The sequence below is a fragment of the Sporothrix schenckii genome (assembly GCF_000961545.1).
Source record: "Sporothrix schenckii 1099-18 chromosome Unknown Cont42, whole genome shotgun sequence".
Lineage (NCBI taxonomy): Eukaryota > Fungi > Ascomycota > Sordariomycetes > Ophiostomatales > Ophiostomataceae > Sporothrix > Sporothrix schenckii.
The window spans coordinates 685,943-704,483 of record NW_015971143.1 but is presented as its reverse complement, the minus strand read 5'-3'; the positions used below and the strand labels follow the sequence as shown (position 1 = coordinate 704,483).

General features: G+C 53.9%; 6 protein-coding genes across 6 annotated transcripts; 4 read left to right on the top strand and 2 right to left on the bottom strand.

The window, feature by feature from the left end:
* Window positions 1-2,719: 2,719 nt before the first annotated feature.
* Window positions 2,720-5,028, top strand: SPSK_01502 (uncharacterized protein; the record flags this gene model as incomplete). Its single annotated transcript, XM_016728413.1, has 2 exons — window positions 2,720-4,168; window positions 4,276-5,028. The coding sequence occupies 2 exons, from the start codon at window positions 2,720-2,722 to the stop codon at window positions 5,026-5,028; spliced, it is 2,202 nt and encodes a 733-aa protein (XP_016589750.1).
* Window positions 5,029-5,458: 430 nt separating this feature from the next.
* On the bottom strand, window positions 5,459-7,085 carry SPSK_01656 (uncharacterized protein; the record flags this gene model as incomplete). The annotated part of the gene is made up of 2 exons (XM_016728563.1): window positions 5,459-5,977; window positions 6,054-7,085. 2 exons carry the CDS (start codon window positions 7,083-7,085, stop codon window positions 5,459-5,461), a joined length of 1,551 nt encoding a protein of 516 aa, XP_016589749.1.
* Window positions 7,086-9,545: 2,460 nt separating this feature from the next.
* On the top strand, window positions 9,546-11,228 carry SPSK_01643 (pyruvate dehydrogenase kinase; the record flags this gene model as incomplete). The annotated part of the gene is made up of 4 exons (XM_016728551.1): window positions 9,546-9,660; window positions 9,781-9,929; window positions 10,070-11,088; window positions 11,165-11,228. 4 exons carry the CDS (start codon window positions 9,546-9,548, stop codon window positions 11,226-11,228), a joined length of 1,347 nt encoding a protein of 448 aa, XP_016589748.1.
* Window positions 11,229-11,240: 12 nt separating this feature from the next.
* On the top strand, window positions 11,241-11,453 carry SPSK_02107 (uncharacterized protein; the record flags this gene model as incomplete). The annotated part of the gene is made up of 1 exon (XM_016729000.1): window positions 11,241-11,453. One exon carries the CDS (start codon window positions 11,241-11,243, stop codon window positions 11,451-11,453), a length of 213 nt encoding a protein of 70 aa, XP_016589747.1.
* Window positions 11,454-13,194: 1,741 nt separating this feature from the next.
* SPSK_01591 (sphinganine-1-phosphate aldolase) lies at window positions 13,195-15,033 on the top strand (the record flags this gene model as incomplete). Its single annotated transcript, XM_016728500.1, has 2 exons — window positions 13,195-13,292; window positions 13,398-15,033. 2 exons carry the CDS (start codon window positions 13,195-13,197, stop codon window positions 15,031-15,033), a joined length of 1,734 nt encoding a protein of 577 aa, XP_016589746.1.
* A 629-nt stretch (window positions 15,034-15,662) lies between these two features.
* On the bottom strand, window positions 15,663-16,833 carry SPSK_01796 (mannan polymerase II complex MNN11 subunit; the record flags this gene model as incomplete). The annotated part of the gene is made up of 2 exons (XM_016728698.1): window positions 15,663-15,893; window positions 15,964-16,833. The coding sequence occupies 2 exons, from the start codon at window positions 16,831-16,833 to the stop codon at window positions 15,663-15,665; spliced, it is 1,101 nt and encodes a 366-aa protein (XP_016589745.1).
* Window positions 16,834-18,541: the final 1,708 nt, after the last annotated feature.

The window sequence follows — 18,541 nt, the reverse complement described above, 5'->3', positions numbered from 1 at the left end:
TCTCTTTAAGTCGAACCTTATCTTTTCTTTTTTCTTCTTCTCTCTCCCTTTTGTTTTCTTCTTCTTTTTGCTCATTATCTCGCCTGCAACCTTCCATTGTCGCAGATACTACTGCTCGTAGCACTGATCCGAGCAACAAGGAATCCAACTGCAAATCCGCGTCTACTTATTGCCTAATTCTTTTCCAATTCTCATCCCTCCCAAGATGTCACGCTTCTCATTGGCAAACAGCGGACACATTAGGGGTCCTTTTCTTCGCCATGCAGCCACCTCTGAACCCTGACCAAGAAAGTCCCTAAGGTAGTTTAACCATTCTTGTGATTTTAAAGTATTTTTTTAGCCCCGTGAAACGGGTTCAGGGTTTGGTGAAGGAACAGTGCTTTTCAAGAATCGGACGACGTTGTACCTCATACGACCGGCAACCGAATAAAACGGCCCATGCCCTTTGCCTAAACAGGAAACCCGGTCTCGCTCAGCTTCGTTCTGGCGCTGCTTCAATGTACTTACTTCTAGTTACTCCAGTTTTCGGTCCTTTTAGGTCGTTGGTCGTTGAAAGAAAGTGAAACGAACAACCTCGCTCCGTTGTACAATAGAGAGCCGGTGTCAGTTCCTTCCTTCGTCGACTCTGTCCGAGATACATTCCACTTTTCCCAACCTCCGCTCCTTCCAATTCACAACAAGAACAGTTGCAAGGAAAGGAGCAGAGTCATGACGGGCTCGGCGCGCTGTTGCTGGCAAGTGGCGGCACTTGGCCACCTCTAGCGCCCCTTCCTTGGGGCTCCGCTTCAACAACCCACTCTCCCAAAAGTATCTACGTCATATTTGTGGTCCCTGTCCCCACTATTTTCCTCTCTTATTCCTCTCATCCTCTCTCGTTTCTTACACCATTCGGACATTGGCGCCCACGCGTGGCCTAGTTGGGCAATTTTGTTGTAAGTCGGTGACTTCCAACATATGGAAACATTGTCGACTTCCAATTTCGTACAGGGTCTGTTTCCCAGTCGGCAGCGAAACTTTCTTTTTGAAGAAGACTATATATAAATGCTTTTTTTTTTATCGGATTTTATCAGAGGCTGAGATTTTTTTTTTTGCATTCGTCGGCTGACTTCTCAATTGACATCTTTTGTGGACGCATAATGGACCTGATCCGAGAATGACGTCAACGAGGCTGGCGACTGGTAAGCCGAGGGCGAAAAGGGGCAAGCGCCTGCACGGCAACCATATGCAAGACTGCGGACGCGTGCGGTACAAACACGATTTACGACATATCTTAGGATGGAAGAGGTGAGATGCGAGATGCGAGATGCAGGGCAACTTTTGACTGTTTGCCAAAGCTATCTCGAAGTGAACTAGATTGTGCCGGAATCGCACCTCCAACTGGCATGTAATTTCTTATTACGTAGACAAAACAACCACGACAATGGAATTTGCTCCGGTGGAATTTGCACACATACGGGAAACAAACAAACCAAAAAATAATACAGTCCAAAGTACATATTGTCAGCACGACCCAGATGGGCTTTTATGGTCGCGTGGACAGCGCCATGTGTAATGACAAGCGACTTGCCTTTGCGCTTTAATTTGTGGCGAATTGTCGGTGCTGTAGGCACATTCTGCTCCAAAAAACTTGGTCGTTCGGCCGGGATAACAGCGGCTTGGATGCGCAATGGTTACAAAGTCTGAGGACCAAAAAAAATTGGACACAAAATATGGATACAGTCTGCTCTGTAATACGGAGTATCATTACGCAATAGGTTGGAGACACATTGAAAGAGCCAAAAAAGTGAGATCGGCGGACCCACAACAACAACAATGGCATCCACACACCAAGGAATCGCGATGTAAGATGTCGTACTGGGGAACTGTGTGGCTTTGGTCAACATAGTCCGAGCTCAAAAACCAAAATAAAATAATAAAACGATGTACGATGTATTACGTCGTGGATGGTCGACGTCAAGGAGTGAAGAAAAAGCATGATGAAAATAACAGGGATTGTAATCCAACAAGAACTAAATATGCAGACTGGGACGAGACGGCCTCAGGACTTGTAACGAAAAAAAGAGGACATAGACAACCAAAAACCCTCAAAAACGGGCGGGCCGGACTTGAGAGTATGTCACAATAGTTTCTCTAGACTGACCAACGATATCTCGCTCTTGGCCGCGATCTGCACTCTTGTGTCGTTTCGTTCGTCCCGCATGTTCTCCATACCGTATACTGTACACACTGTGCCATGGTGCTTGTCGACTTGCCAATACCTGCTTGGTCTGATGCGAGGTACAATATACACACAAAACTAAAGCTATTACCGCCGTATTTTGATACATGTTTTTCGCTTGTTGTACTCCACATATCCACCTTCGCGCAGTTTGTTTTTTTGACATCCTCGACCTCCCTGTCAGATGTACCTCGTGGTTGTTAAACGAAAACCTGATATTCCCCAAGAACTAAAAAGGACCAGAAATATAAAGACTAGTCGATCGCCTCCTTTCACATGGTCATTTTTGTTTTGGTTTTCTTTCCCCTTCTCCATTCCCCAGACTCGATCGTCGCTTATTCTTTCTCCCCAATTATTCTCCAGTGACTCTTCGAATATATTTCGTATATCCCGTTGGCTCTCCCGCATGGCCTTTCCACTAAATATCCATACTTTAAATTGAAGTAACTGAATATTATTATTTTCTGTCGTCACCACAATAGCTCTGGGCCCGTCGTCAACATGTCCGACCCAGCCCAACCACACAACAACGGCAACGGCGCCAACGAAAAGGAACTCGCCGGCCTCGCCAATTCTCAAACAAACAAGGTCTCGGCACAGCACCAAGAAGATGCCTCCAGCGGCCCCATTGCTACTGGCGTCGCCGATGCCAGTGACACCCCGTCGTCCGGCGACTCCGCGGCTGAGATGCGTGAGCGTCAGGCCTGGAGCCAGAAGCTGCAGAACCCGCTGGCCGGCATCGCACCCGAAGAGCTCGCCGACATGGGCGAGGCCTACTGCCGCAAGCACAACGTTGCCGTGAAGGGCGAGGGTGGGTCCGTCAGCGACGAGGATGTTCGCGCCTTCCGTCTCGGTGCTGTCATTGCGGGCAACCCACAGATGTACACGGCAGGGGCCGTTGCCGAGTCGTCCACCGAAGGTGTGGCTCAGCCGCAATCGGAAGGTGCGGCCGGAACCTCCTCACAGCAGGAGCAGCCGAAGCAGGAGGTCTACGGCGGCGGTCCGTTCTATGACCAGCTGACCAACAGCGAACGTGAGGCTCTCGCGCGCGAGGAGACGCACAAATGGTCCAACCCGAAGCAGCTGTACTCGGTCATTATTATTTGCTCGCTGAGCGCCGCCGTGCAGGGCATGGACGAGACCGTCGTCAACGGCGCACAGATTTTCTACAAGTCTGCCTTCGGCATTGACGACCCCAATAGCAGCCGCGACTCGTGGCTGGTCGGCCTGTGCAACTCTGCCCCCTACCTGTGCTGTGCCTTTATCGGCTGCTGGCTGACCGAGCCGCTCAACAAGCGTTTCGGCCGCAAGGGCACCGTTCTCATCTCCTGCATCATCTCCGCCGCCGCCTGCTTCTGGCAAGCCTTCACAAACACCTGGTACCACATGTTTATCGCGCGCTTCTTCCTGGGCCTTGGCATCGGCCCCAAGTCTGCCACGACGCCCATGTTTGCTGCCGAGTGCGCGCCGCCCAAGCTGCGCGGTGCTCTTGTGATGCAGTGGCAGATGTGGACCGCGTTCGGCATCATGGTCGGCTACATTGCCGATTTGGCTTTCTACTTTGTGCCCGACCACGGCGTCCAGCTCGGCCTCAACTGGCGCCTCATGATGGGCTCGGCCATGCTCCCCGCCGTGCTTGTTGTCTGTCTGATCCACACCTGCGTCGAGTCCCCCCGCTGGTATCTCACCAAGGACCGCCATGCCGACGCCTACAACTCCATCTGCCGGCTGCGCTACGAGAAGGTGCAGGCTGCGCGCGACCTGTTTTACATGCACACGCTTCTCGAAGCAGAGCGCGAGATCTTGCACGGCAAGAACAAGGCCGCCAAAGCCGCCGGCGAGTCACGTGGCCACAGCCTCATCAAGGAACTGTTTGGAATTCGCCGCAACCGCAACGCCGTGATTGCTTCGGAGATCGTCATGTTCATGCAGCAATTCTGCGGTGTTAATGTATGGACTTATCCCCCCCCTTCGGCGCTGCGATCCAACGATCGGAGTCCCCATTGGTTGTTTAATTTTCTTTTTTATTTTCGTTTCCGTTACTAACATCTCCATAGGTCATTGCGTATTACTCTTCGCAGATATTCCTGGACGCCAACTTCAGCCAGGTCAGCGCGCTCGGCGCTTCTCTCGGCTGGGGCGTCGTCAACTGGCTGTTTGCCATCCCCGCAATCTACACCATCGACACTTTCGGACGCCGCAACCTGCTGCTCACCACCTTCCCTCTCATGGCTCTCTTCTTGTTCTTCACCGGTTTCTCTTTCTGGATTCCCGACGAGGGCGGCTCCAAAGCCCGCATCGCGTGTGTTGCGCTCGGTCTGTACCTCTTTGGCATCGTCTACTCGCCCGGTGAAGGCCCCGTCCCCTTTACGTACTCGGCCGAGGCCTACCCGCTCTACCTGCGCCCCATTGGCATGTCGCTCGCCACTGCCACCACATGGTTCTTCAACTTTGTCCTCTCCGTGACTTGGCCCTCGCTGCTGCTCGCCTTCAAGCCCCAAGGCGCCTTTGGTTGGTACGCCGCCTGGAACATTGTCGGCTTCTTCGCCGTGCTGCTGTTTATGCCCGAGACCAAGGCCAAGACCCTCGAGGAGCTTGACGCCGTCTTCTCCGTGTCGTTCCGCACCCGCATGGCCTATGGTTGGGCGCAGTTTGGCTACTTCATCCGCCGTTACATTTTCTTCGGCGGCAGTTCCGTCACGGCGCCCAGTGAGCCCATCGCGGAGGAGTTCAAGCACATCCAACCGCACGAGCTCGACGAGAAGCAATACCAGCAGGAGACCCAGCGCGACCCCACGGCTCGCGTTTAGATTGCTCCTGGCGCGGACTTTAGGACACAGATACCCGATCTTATTTTCTTTACCTTTTCTTTAGGAAAGCAGAACTTGTGCGCTGAGGGAATTTGGTTGAGAAGCTGGTACATAAATAACTGCATCACCTGCAGGTATTTGACATAATTGGTGGATATTGTCGATAACGTTTATGTCCTGCGTTGCTCGTGAAGAAAGAGACGCTATGTATACTCAAGTATTTTTCGTCTTTTTATATCATTTTACACTTTTTTGATACCTACAACGTCTAAGACAATTTACATGAATTCAATCTACAACCGAATGGCATATAGAATAGCCCATTGCTAACTCATTACTATCTTTGTGGTCGTGTTTCATAAATTCGTGAAATAAAGGATCGTTTGGGTATTAGGTGGCCCACGCTGCGTGCGCCCTTCCACGATCCTTCTTAGAATGTGCTGTTCAGATCGTCCATGCTGTTGTATGAGTAGCTGCCACTTTTGTCTAGCAGACCCATGGTCGTGTTCATGCTTGTCGTCGTAGATCGCCGCTCTTCGTCTACCTTGGCCCGAAGTGCTGACCAGTCCGCCTTCCAATTTTCGATGCTCTCTGTGAGCTCCGGGTCGGCGTCGGCCGGCACATACGACCGGCACCGTACTTCGATCCCGCGCAACTGTAGCCGGAGAAATGACAGTTCCGAGCCAAGGTCATCGATGTCCGCTAGGCGGTCGACCAGGGACGGATGAACAATGTTGTCATTGTTCGTGTTGTCATCGTCTGCACCTTTTTCAGTTGCCGTCTCTGTTGCCGTCTCTTCATCGTCACCGGCTTTATCATCGTCGTCGCAGATGTCATCCGCATCACTGTTCTGGAGTTTGGCTGCCGTCAATGCTCGGATCTGAGCTTCCAGCTCGGCCGTGCGGCTATTGGCCGCGGCGAGTTTTTGGAGAAGTGCTTCCTGGATCGTCTATATAACGATTAGCGGTGACAGATTAGGGGGGAGGGACGAAAGGGAAAGTCGGGGAGACGCGTCGTAGACGTACCTCTGATTCTTGTCGTCTTTTCAAAAGATTGGACAACACGGCAGAGAGATCACCGGCGAGAGCCTCACTGCTCACAGCAACAGCACCTGTAACAGGTGGATCGACCTGCCCTGCCTTGCCGGACACCACTGACGCCTCAGCCATCTCAGCCACCACATCCGACCTTGACAGAGGCGTCCCTCTAAATGACGACGAAGGGCCACGAAACAGTATCGGGGCCGCAGCGAGAGTCGTTCTCCTTGATTTCGTTTGCTCCAGCAAACCCGGGCTCTTATCACTCACTGCGCTGGGCGTTGACGTACGCGATCTACGCTCGGGTCGCTGCCATGGGTAGTGACGATGGTGGTGGGGATGGTGACGGTGTCTCCGAGGCGAAGCTGCTGTCGCAGCTGCCTCGGCTGCCTGTGCCGCGGCCAGCACGGCCTCCATCTCATCCACGTGGGCATGCAGCGCACTGAGTATCGTTCCGTCGTCGGTAGGACGCGGCTCGGCCGACGTGCTCTTGGCCGGCGAGTTCCACGTCGAGGCGCTCCGGTTGGAGAGAGAGGGTGACGACGGCGCATAGGAGGTAACATGACGTACCACGTCGTTGAGCCGGTCGATCAACACGTCTTTGCGTTCCTCGAGTGCAATTGGATCGTCCAGGCCATACCTGTGGCTGTCTCGGCCATCGTCGCTCGTTTGCCAGCCCCTCTGGCCAAGCTCATTGTTGAGGCTGCTGCCATCGTTGCTGGAGCTGTCCAACGGATGATCAATGCCGCCGCCTTCTGCGCCATCGTTGCCGTTGTCACTAGTGCCACCGCTGTCGGCATCGCTATCGCCTCCATAAAACGAGATGCGGCGGTCTAGTGGGCCCAGCGGTGAGGTGTTGAAGCCAAGGGCGTGCAAGTTGAAGGTCCGCGCTGGCGATAACCGTGCTGCGAAAGATCCCGTGAACGAGCCAGTGAAAGGGCTGTTTGGTGTAGTCGGCGTCACAGGCGGCCGTGACGCGTCGGCATCTGCAACGGCTTCAGGCGGCGCGTGGTCCGGCATCAGGACAGGCACATGTTTTCCGTGATGGATACGACAGCGCGCCCAACGCGCCTACGCGCCGATAACGTAACCACAGTGTCAGGTGGCCGCGCACCTGGCAAGACAAGGCGGTCTTGTGCGCGCGTGTGTGTCTGTGAATGTGTGTGTATATGTAATCCTCGTTAAGTGAGCGGTGAAGATCTCGGTTTCCGTCCTCCGGTGCCGTGTTGGGTAGGCCGTGGGGGGAGAAGCCGGTCCGGCTTGGAACTTGGAGCTTGGACTTTTGGACGCGTCTAGTCCCTAATCGGACGCGTCCTTGGTAGCCAGAGCCAGGGTACAGACAGTATCTGGCAGCACGCTTACGTCTGCAATAATGCCCCGGAAAAAGGCTTGTTTGGCTAGAAGAGGAAGTCCGTAGGCTACGGCCAAGAGGATACTAGCGTTCGGCTATCCGAGCTCCAAGTCGACACTTTTTGAACTGTCCCAGAACCGAAATCAAGCTGTGTGAGAACTATTGATACTTTGAGGTGAGTGGGAACCGGAACAGCGTTGCGAAGGGTGTTGGGCCAGATTTCGCTTCAAGTTTGCTGAGGGTCGGGGCGTCTCGGAAAAGGGGCAGTTAAGGCGGAACGGAAAATGAGAAGACGGTATTCTGGTACAATTTATTGCACCTTCCCTTTCTTGCGGCGTTCTGTCGCCGTGTTTGCGCCCTGGATATTCCGATGGCCCGAACTACAGTCACGAGTTACCGGCCGCCTGAGCATTTGGCAGCTGCACAGTGCCATATTGCCGCATTCTTTGTCTATATACTGTCCTTACCCCATAAAAATCGCTAAAGACAGAAAAGCGACTGAGTCACATGCAAGTTTTCAGTAAAGGACGTAGCAAAATGTGTCCCCGCATTTAAATAGAACGGCTCAGCACTCAATAGTAATGAAGAGGCGAAAAGTACATTCCCATAGATTATTTAGGAGATGTACGAGTGTCAAGTATAAAGGCCTATGGGAAAGCGAAAAGGACCAGGAGGTGATAAGGCTGTATCTGTGAATGATATGCAGATACGAAGCCATCATACATATCTCGAAGCGCACAGAGGGAAGATACAAGCGAAGAAACAAACAGAACAAACAGTGCGTAGTGTTTACGTTTGCGTCCACGCACGGAGTACAAACGTAAGCTACCACACGTACTTGCCATTGGCACATCGACGCGACTGGACCTCGGTGGGAAAAGTGAAGGAACGACTGTGGGGTTGACCAATGGATGGGGGCCTCCCGTTCATTGGCGGGGCAGGAACGCTCACGTACCAGCTGCCGGCAAAGAGCTCTTTCCATCCCACACTTTTGGTCCTTGGTTCTTTCGAGAGACAAATTGACGATTAGAGAAGGAAGTTAGTCACCACCCAATCCCATGCTTTTGTAGAAACAACGCCCACATCCACCAGAGCTGGTAGGTAACAAATACTGAAATGCTCAGTACACGTCGTAGCCGGAGCCGTCACTCGCGTATTATACTACCCATGGTTCCGCTATATGCAGCATTGCGCATGGCCCAACGACGACTCTCTGTCATGCTTCTCGGCTCCCATCGAGTCAAGCGCGAGCCTTTTTCGACCGTCACCTCATTCGGGTTTTCTTTACCCACCTGCGGCTGGTGCAAGGTCCCAAGGTTTTCCCCCCGTTCACTCATGTCTGTTCCCTGACCAAGATCTTTCTCCTAGCCAAGTTTAGCTTCCTAGCTGCTCCGTTCTTCCATTGCATGTACGAATTATGCATCCTAGTTAGCAGTGATAGTCTCTGCTCGTGTGCCCGGTTCGTTCCTGCCCTTCATTTTTAATTCGAGCAGGTCTCGTGCTTTTACTAGTGTGCGTTAGTGAGCTTTTATTGCCGTTTTGGTCTTTTTGTACTGTTGTCACTGTGTCGCTCGCTGCTCTGTGCAATTGCCCATTGGGGTACCTCTCCCCATATTTTTCCTTCCGTGCACATTCGTTCTTTCCTTGGCCCGAACGCTTTTGTCTGTCATCCGCCCCGGCTCTGTCACCTGCTTTCTCCCTTTCTCTTCGTTTCTTTTGCTTCTCTTGTATTTTGTTTTCCTATTGCTTCTCGTGACGTTTGCATCGCCCCAGCCACCCGCAGTCCTCTCTCTCATCCTGTCGCTCGCCCATCTGCGCGCTTCACCAGACATTCGTTTGGTCTCGGTCTTATTTATCCGCCTAACACTGGCAACTTAATCGTCAGCGCTCTCCGCTTTCCGTTGCCAGCTTTCCTCCCTCAGCCTTCCGCCCGTCTCCTTCCTACCTCGCTCCCTCAACGTCTGCCGGCCTGTATGCGAGTCCAGAAACATCGCTAAACGGATCATCGTAAACGGACTTCTTTGTGGCGCTTCCTCCTTGCACTCACCACCACCGGCTATCGCCCCTCCAGTCACACCACCTCACAGCGAACCCCCCCCCCCGGGGCATCGCAATTGAAGCTGCCCAATATGTCGTGGAGGAAGACAGACCGTCTGATGGACACCATCAAGCACTATGCAAACTTTCCCGCTACCGGCGTGAGTTTGCGACAGATGGTGCAGTTCGGCGAGAAGCCGTCCGTCGGTACGTCATGCTACCGGGCGGAAGGCTGGCCACGGCTCACTTTGGCCGACGGCTGATTGTCTTCCCTTTGGGCCTCACATTTGCGCTTTCACAACTCGCTTCTGACTTGTTCTCCATTAGGAACCCTCTTCCGGGCCTCTCAATTCCTTGCCGAGGAGCTTCCTATCCGGCTGGCACATCGCGTCCAGGAACTGGAGAACCTACCCGACGGCCTCAGCGACATGCCGTCGGTAAGGAAGGTGCAGGATTGGTATGCACAGTCGTTTGAGGTGAGCATTCCCTGATAACCGCGCACTGCTTTTTGGTTCGTTTCCATTTTGGGGGCGATCGCGACGTGCAATTGATTTCTGGTCTCCTATTGTCTCTGCCAGTATGACTCACACATGCGTGCGCGACGCGGTCCGTCTAGGAAATCACAACCCTGGCAAGACCAGATCTGAATAGAGACACGCGCGACCGGTTACTGAGACCGACCCGTACCGGTGCACGGGGCGGCCCGTCACAGCTGCTTCTGTCCGAGTCAACGCCGAACCCCAGCCTCGAGGAGACCAACTACGCGTCGCAGTCACCCTTAATAAACGGCGGCGAGCTCGCACACAATGGCAACGGCTTGTCAAAGAAGCATGCGGCAGCGCGCCGCTATTTCGCCTGGGTTGACGACACGGGTGAATGGCCCTCGGACTTGCAGCTCTACAACCAACGTTTCGCCCAGACCCTGCACAAGATCAAGCGGCGCCACGACGGTGTCGTTACGACCATGGCACAAGGCATCTTAGAATACAAGCGCATGCGACAGCGCATGCAGATTGACCACAACATCCAGTCCTTCCTCGACCGCTTTTACATGTCGCGTATCGGCATCCGGATGCTGATCGGCCAGCACATTGCCCTGACGGACCAGAGCCACCACCGCGACCCCACGTACGTGGGCATCATCTGCACCAAGACGAACGTGCACGACCTGGCTCAAGAGGCCATTGAGAACGCGCGCTTCGTGTGTGAAGACCACTACGGCCTGTTCGAATCGCCCAAGATCCAGCTCGTGTGCAACCCGAACCTCAACTTTATGTATGTGCCAGGCCATTTGTCTCACATGCTGTTTGAGACGCTCAAAAACTCGCTGCGCGCTGTCGTTGAGACCCACGGCCAGGACAAGCAAGAGTTCCCTGTGACCAAAGTGATTGTTGCCGAGGGCCGCGAGGACATCACCATCAAGATCACCGACGAGGGCGGTGGCATACCACGCAGTGCCATCCCCTTGGTTTGGACGTACATGTACACGACCGTCGACCGCACCCCGAACCTGGACCCCGATTTCGATAAGAGCGACTTCAAGGCGCCTATGGCTGGCTTTGGTTACGGTTTACCTATATCGCGACTGTACGCACGATATTTTGGCGGCGATCTAAAGCTGATCAGCATGGAAGGGTACGCTTCATCCCTAATTCGACATCTCTAGCCCCCCCCTATCGTCGTCAAATGATTGCTAACATTGCTTCTCTAGCTACGGCACCGACGTCTACCTTCACCTGAATCGACTGTCGAGTTCATCGGAGCCACTCCAATAGCAATTAGCTGTCATGAGGGAACCACCAAAGTCCCGAGGATTGACACAGGCACGGACATCACCGTCTGTCACAGAGAGCACAACACCTTTACGCATACAAGCCCAGGCCCGCCTTAAGGACAAGACGCGGCGTGAAATCTCGGAGCGCCGCCAGGTAGGCGACGCCGAGACGCTGGTTCACCAGCAGGGGTCATCGTCGCGCGGCGGCGACGACAATGAGCTATGACTACATGGCCAGATTTTCAAAGAGTGGCGGTTTCGGCGACCAAAAAATAGAATGGCAAACGGGCAAACAGGACAACAGGCCACCACAAACAGCAAAACCACAAACACAAAATACCTTGTGCTTCCGACTCTTTTCATTTTAACGGTTCCCTTTTCGTGGGATTACATGGGATACAACAGCATTATGATATAGGGGCGGCTTGGGTTCGTTTTTCTCCTTCTTCTCACGTATCTCTGGATATGTACGGCATCGTTTCTTCTCATACACCGACCATATACCTCCCGTTCTCATACCATTGCATTTTTTCAACTTCTTGATCTGTCGTTTTCTTATTTCGTTTTCTATGTACCATGCCATTCAATTTGTTCATCGTTGTTCCTTGGTTACTGCTACCTTTCACGACTTCCTTGCGGGACGCGCTTGGGAAGCAACCCGTGTACAAGTCGGATATTGGCCAAGTAGAGTCGGGGGAGAGCCAGGCCAAATTCGTTTTATTCCTGGGAGGATGGCGTTTTTTGTTTCACGATACATGTTGGCCACCTTCAAAGCATTTGTATTCGCTTGTGGTTGAAGACGAGAAGACGGTAAAGGCTACAGGAAATAAAAGCATTGTTCATACACGAGTCGTGCGTCAACGTCGGGCCATTTCAATGAATGCATTTTGACGTAACAAAGCCTCCAGAAATCTGGCTAAGATGAGACAGCCCCGTCTTGTGCGACTGGATTGTGTCATAAAGCCCGTACTGCCATGTGGGTTTTCTTTGGCATGTGATCGCAAGAACGGGAAAGTGCCGCGGGCATTTCCAAGGCCCTGTTTGGCTGGCCACTTTTGGCAGTCACCAGGCCTGCAGAGCCCTAGCCTGGAAAAGACCTCTTGGATTTTGGTGGCGAAAGGGCTCGGCTTGCCACGGAAAGAGTCAGGAACAAGACAGAATGCGTTGGTCTTGGGACAGGGAACGGTAGCTCTGTCCCATTCACACTTTAATTACATTCTACTCTTCCCTTCGAAAGCACGCATTGAGCTTGGGCCATTCCTGCAGCCTCGGCCAGAGGTCTTCCTACTGGGAAACGCTTCGCTGTTCAGTGTTCCGGTCGCGCTTTCCGATTTGGGAGAAGGCGAGGAGAACCTGGGAGAGGGGGAGCTTCTAAGCTAAAAGCTAGGCGATTTTGTAGACACTAAACCTCGCGCAACGTCCCCTTACGTTGCACAACCTCCGTCCCTCGCAGCTTCCTTTGCCTCTCATACTTTCGTTATTTCCTTTCTTGCGTTCTCCGCATCGCCCTTCGTTCTTTCGTATTATTTCCTCCCTGCCTTCCGTATCCTCATCTTCCCACGCCTCTGTCCTACTCGCCACCTCCTTCCTTCTTCAAGGTCATCCTCTATTTCATCCAACCATTTCGTATCTTCGTCCCTTTTGTGGCTTCTCTTTTCCTTGTATTCGCACGAACCCAATCGACAACCAGCCCTACAGCCTCGCGCCCTTCGCTGGTATCCGCTGCAGATTCGCACCTTCTACTGGTGCTCAACAAACCCACGTCTCGACCTATCACGCTCGCCGAACCGAGAGCTACCCGTCCCGCAGCGCGCTTCTCACCTTTGTGGGATCTCGCAACCCTTGCGCTTTTCTTCTATTCCAGACGCCCTCGTCCGCCTCATTGGCCGGAATACAGTGCCGCGCATTTGCACTGCTCATCCAACCTCATCACCTTTGATCCTTCCACCGACCGCGGTACCGCCATCATGCCGGGGTCTTCGAGCATGCTGATTAGCCTCCGGGACAACATCAGCAACGTCCGCCGTAGACCAGCGAGCCCGTTGCTGTTGCTCAACTTGGACCTGTGCGTTTGCTGCAATTCGCAACGGTTACTGACTGCAGTACTCTTCTGTGCAGTACCCTTCTGAGACCTGCTTGGACTGACATTTCACCTGTTTTCTCTCGCTAGTCTCCGCAACCTCGTTTTCTTCTTTTTTGTCCTTCGCCTGACTCGCCGAACGGTTTGGAAACTCCGCGGCCGCGGCTTTGTGGGGTCCATCACGGAGCTCTACAATGATATCCGCCGCATCGTCTTTGGCTGGTTCCTGCGCCTCCCTGGTGTGCGCACCAAGGTCCGCCAGCAGGTCGATGAGGCCCTTGGCAAGATGGAGGGCAAGCTCGTCCCAGTCGGCGTCATCCGCCATACCTCGCTCCCCGCACAGGGCTTGGCCCACGACGAAGTCCGCCGCCAACTCGAGTCCCTGGCTGAGCTCGACCATACGCGCTGGGAGGATGGCCGGGTCAGCGGCGCTGTCTACCACGGTGAGGACGACTTGCTAAAGCTGCAGACCGAGGCCTTCGGCAAGTTCACTGTGGCGAACCCGATCCACCCGGACGTCTTTCCGGGTGTGCGCAAGATGGAGGCCGAGGTCGTGGCCATGGTTTTGGCCCTGTTCAATGGCCCTGCGGGTGCCGCCGGTGTCGCCACCAGCGGTGGTACCGAGAGTATCCTGATGGCCTGCTTGAGCGCCCGCCAGAAGGCATATGTCGAGCGCGGCGTCACGGAGCCGGAAATGATCATCCCCGAGACCGCCCATACCGCGTTCCACAAGGCCAGCCAATACTACAAAATCAAGCTGCACCTCGTCGCCTGCCCCGCACCGGGCTACCAGGTGGACGTGCGCCGTGTCGCGCGCCTCATCAACCCCAACACAGTCCTGCTTGTTGGCAGCGCACCCAACTTCCCCCACGGCATTATCGACGACATTGCCGCCCTCGGCCGCCTTGCCGTCCGGAAGCGCCTGCCGCTGCACGTTGACTGCTGCCTGGGCTCGTTCATGGTGCCCTTCCTCGAGAAAGCCGGCTTTGAGACGGCACCCTTTGACTTCCGCGTCCGTGGCGTCACCAGCATCTCCGTCGATACTCACAAGTATGGCTTCGCTCCCAAGGGCAACTCCGTCGTCCTGTACCGCACAGCCGCCCTGCGCGCGTACCAGTACTTTGTCTCGGCTGATTGGGCCGGTGGCGTCTACGCCTCGCCTGGTGCGGCCGGTTCGCGCCCCGGTGCTCTCATTGCTGGTTGCTGGGCGAGCATGATGGCCGTCGGCGAGTCGGGCTACCTGGATGCCTGTGGCCGCATCGTCGGCCACGCACGCAAGTTTGCCGAACACATAACGACATCGCCTGTGTTGTCGCCCGAAATCGAGGTCATGGGTCGCCCGCTGGTGTCGGTGGTTGCCTTCCGCGCGCGCCGTTCGGCCCCGTCCACCTCGTCCTCGCCGTTTACGCCCATCAACATCTACGCGCTGTCGGACGCTATGTCAGCCCGTGGCTGGCACCTGAACGCCCTGCAGAACCCTCCCGCGATCCACGTTGCGTTCACGATGCCCATAGTCAAGTCATTTGACACGCTTGTCTCAGACCTGGAGGCGTGTGTGGAGGCCGAGCGCGAGAAGGTGCGCGTGCGCGCTGTGGAGGGCGGCGCAAAGGCCACCGATGAAAGTGGCGATGCGGCTGCGCTCTACGGTGTGGCAGGTAGCCTACCCAACAAGAGCGTGGTTGTGGACCTGGCGACGGGTTTCCTGGATCTGTTGTACAAGGCATAAATGGAGAGTTGAGAAACCCAAAACGACTGTTTTTTGTTTTGCTTCTTATGTATATTGTTTTTGATTTCTTTTTTGTTTGCATTGCCATGGCCGTGTCTTGATTCGAGTTTCTCATTAATGTGTATATTTTTTCTCGAAATATTACCTCAGTATCATTTTCAAACTGAACATGGAATGAAGTGATTGACTAGGCAAAGTTATGAATATTACCGACGTGACTTTTGCTGATTATAATTTAATAAAGTTGTCTATATGTGAAGATATGGTCGTACATTATCGATTGGTCAAAATTCCAGAACCCATAAAGTAAGAACTACTAGAAGACGTGAAATGTTGGGTAAAAGAGAAAGGAGATAAGGGGACGAAAAAGGAGGAGAAGAATATAAATCGAAGTGAAGAAAAGAAACCGTGGACCCCTTCCGTTCGTCAAGATTCCGGAAATAGATAAAACGCCATCTTAAAAATAAAGGACACAATAGAGATATCAGTGAACATGGGACGGGTTAATGAGGAGTCCAAATACCGTCCTCATATCAAAGGGCACTAGGAAGAAGAAAAAGTCATGCATGCAATTCCACTCATACACAGCCTGTCACCCAAAACCATCGTATAGCCGTTCGCGATGATTATTATGATGCCGCCTGTTGCTGTTTGTCGCCGCCACGCCAGAGCTGGATAAACGGAGCGGCCTCGTTCTCACAAACGGCCGAGCTCGTGCGGATGCAGCTAACGACACGGACCGACAGGTCGCCCGTCTCGTACTTGGCGCCGTGGTCGACCTTGCTGTAGGCGTTGATGGTCCGCTGCGGCACGAGGGCCATCTTGGACAGGAGCGTCGGGTGCCACTGGACAATGTGTTCCTGGACGTGTTAGTTCCTTGCATGTAATTTGTGCTACCTGATTCCCTCTTTCCGTATTGTGTCTTCTTACCAATGCGTGCGTCTCCGCCTTTTGGAAGTTGTAGGACCGATACAGCGGGTCGAACCAAGTCTCAAAGAAGAAGCGCGCCCACTCGCCGTTGCGGACGATGAAGCTCGACGTCGACAGGCCGTCGTAGTCCTGCGTCAGCAAAAAGTCCACGTCCTGGCCCTTGAGGTGGCCAAACGTCTTGATAATACTGTCGGGCGGCACGACGGGGAAGTCCTTGAGCATGGCCTCGTCGATCTTGGCCGGCGCCATAATGTCGCCCTCGATGCTCTTGTCCATGTTCATGACAAACGCGTTCTGGTCCAGGAACCAAAAGTACGTGCTCTCGGGGAAGAGCGTGAGTGCATGACGCATAGCCACGACCTTGGTCCACGACAGCGGTGAGCCATTGAGGTCGTAGTAGCCGACCTTGGGCGAGAAGGTGCCGTAGCCGTGTTTCTTAGCATACTGCCGGCGGTTCTCGCGAATGGTGTCGAGGTATGCGCGGTGGAAGTTGGTTTCGTCGTACACGGTGACGAGCACGACAGTTGGCGCCTTGCCAAAGGAGGCAAGGTTTTCGGTTGCCGCCGAGAAGTCGGCGCCGAACGGGTTACCGTCAGCTGCCGTAGGTGCCTTGTGGTCGCCGACGCCCGGCATGGTGCTGCCAGTACCCTCCTCCTTGGCAGCCTTGAGATGTGCCGCCATCCAGGGGTTGGCGCCGCTATGCCGGCTACTGGGCCGTGTCAAGAAGTAGATGATGCCGAAGAAGAAGAGCGCACCGAAGGCAAGCACCCGCTTGCGGCCGCGACGTATGAAGGGCAACCGGGACGATGACGCCCGCGGTTTGAACGCGGCCGCATTGGAGTCTTTGCGTGGGGGGTAAGCGAAATGCATTGTATGCGTGTGTATATGGTTGCGACGCTGGTAAGGAGAAGGTCGATGCGTGACCGGGGGGTGTCTTGGTTATCTGTCCCTTGCTCGACGGGGCTCTGGTGGTGAGAGACTACGGTTCGTGGATGGATGTCGTGATATCAAACGTATAACAAATAAAAGAAAAGGAGAGGACAGGTCGAGATCGAGGAGGAACGGTCGTATCGTATCGCGTCAAGACGCGGGCGTCATTAGAATTGAAGATCGTAGCAGCAAGTAAAGACCGAGCTTCGTTTGCGCGGAACAGGAGATGCGACAAGAGAGAGACAAGGGGGCTTTCTCTACTGTCGTGCCAGGTCGGTTTGGGCAGTCCCCAATGGACGAGATTCAACCTTGGACAGCAGTTGGAGTGAATGCCCAGAGAAGCGGGACACGGGCGGACGTGGACGGTGAGCGGACGGGAAAGGAGGCGCCGGGAGAAAAGCCGTCGGTAGTCAATAGAGGAAGTCCAAAAGGAGAGAAAATCGGGGAAGAGGAACAGCACGCGGCCGGTCACGCTTGAGATTGAGACAGGTACAGCGGGTAGAAAAGACAAGGGGGGCATAAAAAAAGTACGGCGCGCCACTCGCTCGCTCTCCTATTTTGAGATTCGTTTTCGCCCTTCGTGGCGGTTGGGAGATGTATGCGTCTTGCAGCGCGATTGCAGGGAGGGAGTCAAAGAGGACAAAGTTCGATTACGATAGTTTCCAGGCAATATCAACGAAAAATTATGAAATGGGGACAGGGCCCCCTACACGACAATATAGCGCGCCTTCCTGGGTCCCCAGTCCACTATTACCCCTGACGTGGCAGGTCTTTCTTCCCACGAACTGTCCAGTAGAAGAAAGAGAGACCCGTGCTGCTAGAGTAAATTGAGGGTGGGGCGCCCGTCTCGGCGCGAAATAGGGAAGGGAAATGGCATGGCCTGGTGCAAGGTCCTAGTAGTGCTAGAAACGGTGCAATTAACGACAAACATGAGTGCGGAGCTACCTACGCGGCAGTTAAGAGTCAACGCAGATCGCAAAAATAGGGGTTTGCGAGGCTGAAGCTAGTGACACGGCCATGTAAAGGCAACCTAAAACGTCACAGCGAGGCCGACGACGGTCAATTTGGTAAAATATATGGCTGCCAGCAGGCTATAGACACCATATCGATCTACAAACGTCGTTTACAATTACGAATGGATGTATCAACCAATTGCCGGTGCTTACCTCTCGTGTGGGAGAGCCTCTGGGGACGTATCCGGCGAAGACATGAAAAGACCTGCGCGGAATTCTGCCCAGAGAAAGGCCCTTACGAACCAGAGGAGCTAAGCGGAAATGATGTCGATAGAGGAGCGAGCTTTGCAAGACGCTAAGCGTTTGCTCTCTGCCAGACAATCAGACGGCGAAAAGGATGGCGGCGTCCGCGAAGTCTCTGCTCATGCGGAAGCGGCCGGACAAAACGCCAGGCCACCCCGAGCAGAGGAACAAGTATCGGGACTGGTTAATCTCTGCACACAGACTAGTTGGCTCGACACGGAGGCGAAGAACTCGAGACAACTTAAGAGTGTGCAGGTTGCTTCGGGAGTAGAGGTAGTAAGACTCATGGGAGAAGAGAGTGGAGGGGGGATAAGAGTCTTGAGATCTCTGAAAGAGCTTCCATTTTGTGGCTAAGATACTCTTGTGACTTTAAAATCAGCCAAAAATCGTGT